At 45.8% G+C, this 8,198-nt stretch overlaps 1 protein-coding gene across 1 annotated transcript in view; it reads right to left on the bottom strand.

Annotated features, from left to right (window-relative positions):
* The window catches only part of IGHMBP2 (immunoglobulin mu binding protein 2), a 168,731-nt gene that overhangs the window by 8,836 nt on the left and 151,697 nt on the right, over window positions 1–8,198 (bottom strand). The window contains exons 13-14 of the mRNA XM_019519850.1: window positions 6,114–6,953; window positions 4,505–4,686 (exon numbers count right to left, since the gene is read on the bottom strand). Of these exons, the coding sequence (XP_019375395.1) occupies window positions 4,505–4,686; window positions 6,114–6,953 (1,022 nt within the window). The remainder of the gene's footprint in view (window positions 1–4,504; window positions 4,687–6,113; window positions 6,954–8,198) is intronic.

Here is an 8,198-nt window from a genome sequence, read left to right as displayed (position 1 = left end):
GAAGTTCATAGGCTCGTCTCTGAGAAGTGTTTTGTAAGTTCTGTTTGAGGACTCAAGCTGAGAGGCTGGAGAGTGGTTTTCTTGTGAGAAATGTACCCCTCACAGGTAGTTGGGTGTTCTTGTCTTTGATAAATTTCTGGTGTGCATTCAATCTCACACCAGAACCCTCTCTAACTTCTGTACATCCTTTTTAAACTGTGGAGCCCAAAAATGCACACACTGCTGTACATGAGGCCTAACCAGTGCCAGAATAGAGAAGCACTATCACCTCCTGTCTCTATCATCTATTGCTTTTGTTGATGCAGCCCAAAACCCCATTTGCCTTTTGTGCAGCTGTATCACACTGTAGACTCCTACTGAGTCTACGATCCTTTTCTGCAGAGCTTCCATCCAGCCATGTCTCACCTGTTTTCTTCTGGTTTTGATTCTTCTGCCCAAGGGGCAGCATCTTGCATTTGTTAGTACTGACCTTCAATCCTGTTGTCTCTAACCTAGCTTTTCAGTCTACCAGGATCCTTCTGGATTGTGCTCCTGTCCTCCAGTGTGTTTTCAGTCCTTCCCAGCTTTGTGTCTTCTTCAGATTTGCTCAGAAAGCAATCTATTCCAACATCCAAGTCAGGAACAAACATGTTGAGCAGCTCCAGGCCCAAGGCAGACCCCTGCAGGGCTCCTGCCATTCTCACATTGCTACATGTATTATTGCCCCTTGCTTGCAGCTGTTAAGCCAGTGACTCCTCACCCTGTAGTATTTGTCTAGCCTACATTTCTCCAAATTATGTTTTTTCTTTCTTCATTACAGCCAATGCCAAAAAGCATAAAGTATAACATTGGGTTTGGAGTGAAGAAACTGCACCACATTTTGTGGGAACCAAAGAGACTCCTGTTGCCCTAAACAACACATTGAGACAAAAAGACAGAGAAGGGAGAATGCATTTGTCCCAAAATTTCCCTAGGACAAATTTCACAACTCAATGACCTGGTACAAGTTGGGACAATAGTATCAACAACCAACAAGTGAACTCCTGACCATGAGATGCATGCCACCCTCCCTCAGCTCCCCACAAGGGGTGGAGCCTATAACACAGGGAGTCTAGTCTGGCCTAGATGGTGGTTAGCAAATGGCCAACAGCTCCATTCGACTGGAGGGCCTCTGGTGGGGCTACTCATGGTGGGGTAGCACCTATACAATACCACAATGTTGCAACCTTCAGAATAGGGCAAGTACAGAGCACCTCGAAACCCTAGCCCCCACTCCGTGTAGTAAAGTTAAGGGACATCACTGTGCCGGAAACACACCTTTGCTGAGGTGTTAGGCAGTCAGCAGGCGCTCTAATCTGGTGCTCCCTGAGAGAAGCTACAACCATTGAGGCACTAAATATATGAACTCAATCTGGCCTTTGGACTCTGTCTCAATGGTCTAAAAGAGGGACAGTAGGTCAAGGGTGGCCTCCACTCCTCCATACTCCTGCCTAGGAGTACGCATCAAAGGTCTTGTGATGGGCACAGGACTCTGTAAGGGGCATAAGGAACTGGGAGCAGCTACCAAGGTGTCCAAGCAGCTCTATTCAGGGGTGGCTTGCTTGCTTTTTTTGAGGAAGGCCCTAGAAAAGGTGGGCTCAAAACAGCCATGCCCCAACCCAATCTATCTTGGCCAAAATAAAATAAAGGACTTGTGTATTGGAATGTCCAGACTCTGACACCTGGATTGAATTCAGACTTATGGATAACAGCATTAAAAAACTATGAGTTGGTTAGACTAGGAATCAATATTACTGTGTCGTCAGAAACTTGGCTCTCAGATATGGGTTCTATCCGAGAGAATGATTACACTGTCATCTGGCATGGGAAACCAGTAGGAGAAAAGAGAGAGCAGGGAGTAGCCTTTGCTCTTAGAAACAGCTTACTGTATTCCTATGAAAGCCCTGTTGCTGTACCTATTCAACTCATGATGCTCAGAGTGCACACACAGAATGGCTTCATCATGTTGTTTAGTGTTTATGCACCTATCCTTCAAGCCAGTGATGAAAATGAAAACATTTTCTATCAACAACTTGAAGAAGACATTGTGAAAATTGACAGAAATCAGACCATTATAATACTCAGTGACTTCAATGCAAGAGTTGGATATAGTTTTGAGAACTGGCCTGGTATTCCGGGCAAACACAGAATTGGTAGTATGAATGAAAATGTCCAGTGAGTGTTAGGACTCTGTGCAAATCCAAAGCTATGCATTAGCAATACCTACTTTGCTGGGAAAAACCACAACAAAGGCATAATGGAAACATCCAATATCAGGGCACTAGCACCAATGAGATCTAGTACTGACCAGGTGTAACCACCTGAAAGAAATCCTGTGTATGAGGTCTTATCACAGTGCTGACTGTGACACTAACCATGCCTTAGTCTGATTCAAAGTTAGTATCAATGCCAGTGACTCCCCAGATATAAGTCTCTCTCTCCACTGGAAATGATGTCCAGGGGGAAAAGCAGCAGCTGAGATAGAAAGATGAAAGATCTGAGATAGAAAAGTGGGACTCAGTAATTCAAGGACACATGGGCAGTTAAAGATTTCAGGGAAAAGATAAAGGCAGCAAAATAAAATAGCTAATTCCAGCCTCACAGGTAGAGGCATAGGAAGAGATTTAATAAACATATCAGGGAAGAAAAAGTAGTTTCATGAGATAAAGCACTGTGTTGAGACTCGGAAGATCTGAGTCCTATTTCAGAATCTGCTACTGGCCTTCATGTGAACCTTGGCAAGTCACGGTTCTCCTTTCTGCCTCAGCTTCAGTACCTGTATCATGAAGACAGAGACATTCCTTCCTATGTAAAGCACTACATAAGAGCTAGGTATTAATGAGAACAGCAATGGATGAGTATGGAAATGAATTAATGTCTCCAGAGTAGTTGAGATGGGATCAACAGCTCTGCTCATATGCCTAATGTTAGGCCCTTGCTTAATTATCTTGCTGGATTGAAGACTTTGGCACAACTGTACTATGCCTGGCTCTAGCTCTATGCTATCCCATTAACATCGGGATTTTGAAAACAACCATCTGAAAAGCAATGAAAATGCTAAAAATGACTTCTGCAGCTGCCACATGGTTAGTTTCTACTTGCTCAGCTAACGTTAGCTATGTTATTACTTGGAGATAAAACACAATTATTTTTGTAAATTAGATTAGACCATATTTTCACAACATCCTTGATTCTCTAATGGATTTCCTCGGATTTGCTGAAAATGAGAGTCTTCGTCCTGTTAGCCAGAACTCTGTGTGTTATTTGCAACATATAGCTGGGTGTTTTTATAGAGCACCTTCTCCTGAAAGCATCATAAAATGCCCTGGCATGAGAGCGTAAGTGTTAACTGCTACATAAAATTAGAAGACTTTGAAGGTGAGGGCTTCAGAGAGGAAGTGATTCAGACACCCAGGGGGAGAAAGAGGTCTCCAAAGACTTGCCTTATTTAAGCAATGACACACTGTTAAGCTAACGTAGGCTTTGGACCAAGATGTTTTCAAAGGTCACCATTTATTAATTCAACCCAAGGACAGGCACAGTCTTGCAGCCTGTTCACCTCTTATTTATAAAAGAATAAAAGTAATAAAACCAGAGATTACGAAAATTCCCTTTCCTTTCATATTTGAAAACAAAAATGATATTACAACTAAACCCTGACAGCAAACCAAAGCCTTTCTTGATTTGCGGCCTGGAGAATAAGATGAAAGGAGATATTTTCCCCCCAACCCTGGATTGAAAACAATTCAATCAACTCTATTCTAGTCAAACAATTACAGATATAAAAAATGACAGGCCCCCCAAAGCATTGTTTTAAGAAAAACAAGCATATTAGAAATAAATGCTCCATTGCCCCAGCTCTAGGGGCAAGCCAGCCCCTCTGACCTCACTGCCAGCCCTGGATCATGGTTATGATTATGATCCATATGGTAGTCATGCTAGAACAACCAAGCTGTGCAGAATCAAATCCCACTTGGCAAGCCCAAGGATACAGTGGGCCAACTGGGAACTGAACCAGCATCTCCAGATGCCTGAGCCTTAGGCACAAGACTGGTCTTTCCTGCTTTGCTCCGCTTGTGATCCAAGGGAAATCCAGAAATGCACGTCAGAGATCCATAAAAGCCAAAAGCAAAGGGGAAAGCGATTGTCAGGAGGACTCTCACTTGGGTCCTAACAGATGAGGGCTGTTAGCAAAGCTTTTATTCTCTTTGCAAGTCACCTTTGGAGCAAAAGGCCCCACAATGGAGCGGGCTGAGAGAAGAGGCTCATCTCAGGAATGGAGGCTTCCAGAAGCTGATAGCGCTGCTGGGGAAACCCTCCTCTGAATGCCCAATAGGAAAAGTCAGTTCCACATTCCTGTACTACTGGAACTCAGCTTGAGTTAAGCTAGGTCAGGAGACCAAGCAGATGGTAAGCTCCCACAAACAGCCCTCCTGCACTCAGGCAACCCCTCTGGCTGCCCCAAAAGTGCACACAGAGCCCGTACCTCTGGGATGTGATGGCTGAGGCAGTAGCGTTTGTTACAATGCAGGCAAAGCTGTCCCAAGGTGGCAATGCTGGCTTTACACCGGGGGAAACCACAGGTGTTGTCAGCTTTAACTACAGCAGAAATCAAGGTGTCGATGTCTTCTTCAGCTGTAGTGTTGTCTGCTTTTGCGGCAGTCTTACCTGGAAGATGAAGGGAAAAAAGTTTAACTTAGTGGTGTTCAATCTTTTTTCCTTGGCAGGCCACATGGGTAGTTCTTGGTCCGTCCATGGGCTGGATGCGGCTGCTGGCCCCAATCTGGTGCCTGGGATGGGTGTGGTACGATTCAATCTGGTGGGTACCTCCTCTGCCCTGTGCTGTGCATTTGTCTGCTATGCATCACTGATCCCCGCCTCCGTAGCACCCAAGCCACCTGCTACCACCCTCAGCCCTGCCTGCTCTGGGCCGAGGGTTGTTCTTTCACCCCACTACTGCAGCCCCCATGCTGCTGGCCATAAGAATCAGCAGCACTTGGTGGTGAAGGTAAGCAGAGGCTGAAGTGGGAGGCGGGGACTCTGTACCCTCAATACACAGCCATGTAACAAACGGTGGCCTGCCATTTGTAAAAGGCTGCCAAACTCTGAAATCTGGGGTCAAAGAATGAAGCCAACAGGTCTTAGCCACTTACACTCTGCTCACCAGCTAGGATCAGCAATAACAGAGGTTGAGGATGAAGTCTCCCTCAGTTCTAGCTTCTTGCCAACATTTTTCAAATATGTTTTAGTACCCCTTGCAGTAGGGGGATGCTAACAGTGCCCTCATCCCCTGCTTTGTCTGTTCCAGGTTAAGATGTCCCTGGTGTTTTGGGGAATGTGTCTTATAGCAGTGGGACAAGATTGTTTGCATAGTTTTAGGAGGAACAGGTTAGACAAGCACTTTGTATAGAATGGCTTGGATAGAGATAATCCTGCACTGAGCAGGAGGTTGGACTAGATGACCTCCTGAGGACCCTTCTGACCCTACTTTCTATGAATTCCCAATATGTGAACATTTGCCCCAGACACAAAAAAAGGGGATTTTTATGCAGCTTTGCACAATAAACATGCTCAGGCTCCAGTTGTCTCCCCCAGTCATCTACTAGCACCTTCTCTGGAGATAATCAACAGTGATCACATCCTGTGTTGCAAAGACATACACAAAGCTCAATCCCCAAGTAGAACACCAGAGAGTCGATGACCAGAAAGTGCCATGTCCCTTTACCTTAGATAGGACAGTGTTACTGAGTCCCTTGTCACAAGCTATCTTTTTCAGGCCCTATACAGTTAGGGCCTGATCTTGATGGGCAGAGGCAGAGACCCAAGCTGTACCTCTGAATGTACAGGACACAGAGGCTTCCCTTAACTGCAATCTGATGCTGGGATTTTCAAAGCAGCCCAGAGGAGTGAGGCACCCACAGAATTTCAATGGGGTATCTAATTGTTTTAGGCAGTTGTGAAACAATCTTCAAGAGGTATGATAAAAGACCACCACCAACATGACAAGCTTTTCCTATAGAAATACTGAAGCTTCCTGTAGATAGGGCGGGGCAAATCTTAAGTGACATTGAAGAGAAAGTCAGGATGGAGCCTACCTTTGGCTTCATTTTTGTGCTTCTTTCCTGCTGTCCCTGCCAGATTCACACTTGACTCCTGGGTTCTTCTCGCCCTCTCTTCCCACTTGGCTTTTTCCTGTTGCATCCTCTCTAGGTGCAGCACTTTCAGATCGACTTTCCCTGAGCTCATGCTGCTCCCTCCTGTCTGACCAGGGCTGGGGGCTTCTCTTGGGGGCCCTTCTGACTCACAGGATGGAGCCTGCTCATTGGCTTTGTTAGTCACTGTAGCAGAGACAGTGGCAGGGGGTCTCTTGCGGATGCTGAGGTACCGCTGTCTCCCTTCCCCAGTGCTGACATGCTGTAGCCTGTATTCTTCAGCCATTTGGTGGAGCAGCATCCTGTCATGAGAATTTAAAGAAGGAGGGAAATCCAGCTGGGCCTTGCTGCTCTCCAGGAAATCCACTAGCATGGCCTTGAACTTGCCTGAATTGTCCTTTACCTCCATCCTCTCCTTCCCAATGCCATTCACATTCTGTGCAGGACCTACGCTTGCCTTTGGGAGAATGGGTTTTCCTGCAGCTGGTTTGGCTTTCTGGCCATGGGACTGAGGTTTTGGAGTGGACGATGGAACAGTTTTGGGTCCCTCCCCTTGCTCAGGGTGACCCTGAGAGTTCTCATGAGAGTAGTTTTCTGGCACAATGTCATCAAGGTACTCGAAGGCTGTCCGTGCTTCCCCATGCTCACTGAGGTAATCCACTAGTTGCTTCAGAAAGACCTGATTGCTGACGGTTCGAGAGTCACAGACAACTGCCACATGGCGTCGTGCACGGGTGATAGCCACGTTTATTCTCCGATCTTCGGCGAGGAAGCCCACCTCCCCTGCAAAACACAAAAGAAGGCAAAGGACAATCAGAGACAGCACTACTGTGCTGAACCAAAGGGTCCAAGCTACAGGCCAGAACCTTAGATGATGTAAATCAGTTCAGCTCACTGGAACTACAGTCAATTGCTACAGCTGCTGATTTGGCCTCGGAAAATGTATTGGCTATGGAGTGAGGTAACAGAGAAAAGTGCTATTGTCACCTGCACATAGGACTAGGAGTTACCAACTCCCAAGTTCCAGCTCTGGTTCTATGGCTGATTCACACTATAACCTCAGTCCAGTCCTTTCCTTTCTCTGCTTCAGTTTCAGCAACTGCAAAATGTGGTGAATAGGTTTATTGAGAGGACAAGTGCAGACAGAAGTTGAAGATAAGATGCATTATAAAAGGGCTACCGCCTGGAGGCATGTCTATATTCCCCCAGTGCAGCCAGGGTAAAGATACAGGGAGGAGGTACATGGTAGGATGTCATTTCCTCAGACAGTGGCACATTCCTAGGCTTGGCAGGATTCAATTTTTAATCGTAAACATTGATAAACGTTGTTTTCACCTTACAGTCATAGACTGACAAAAAAAAATTCCATCATTAATAATAGAAATTTACAGAAAGGGGACATAAGAAAAATGATGGCTGATGGAGCGTGAACTGCAATTCCCAGGAACCCCAGGGGACTGGGAACAAAGGAAGAAGTAACAAAGCGGATGAAGGAGCTACAGGTGAGCAGAGCCAGGACTGACAGCAGCTCTGCCACTCAGCTGGTGGCAGTACTACAGTAGTTATGATTCAATTTAAATTGATAAAAATTGAAACAAAGGCTTAAAAATAAATAATCGGTATTATCCATCAACATTATTAAAAAATAAAAATCAAATTCTGCCAAGTCTACACATGCCTTATTGTGGGACTCACTCCACCAGCAGTAAGAGGTGCCACATACAGAAGGGTTCATTTCAAGACTTTGTCCTATGTCTGTAAAAACCTATCTAGGACCTACGAGGTGGTCCTGGAAGTGCCACAGTGGGACTGTAGAGAGCACAGAGATGCTGGGGCTGCTCTACACTCACTACCTTCCCAACCAGCTGCAGTGCAGCTCTGGGCACATGCCTAGCACCCCATCATGCCAACTATACTCCTTCCACTGGGGAAGTAATATATAGGAAGGTGTGTAGCATCAGGGCTACACTCTGTACTACAGGGGCAGCCAATTATTTCAGGCAAAGGGCCACTTACCAAGTTTTGGCA

Source organism: Gavialis gangeticus, unplaced genomic scaffold, assembly GCF_001723915.1.
Source record: "Gavialis gangeticus isolate Ggan-Ray unplaced genomic scaffold, GavGan_comp1, whole genome shotgun sequence".
In the NCBI taxonomy this organism is placed as follows: domain Eukaryota; kingdom Metazoa; phylum Chordata; order Crocodylia; family Gavialidae; genus Gavialis; species Gavialis gangeticus.
This window is presented reverse-complemented; position numbering and strand designations above follow the sequence as displayed.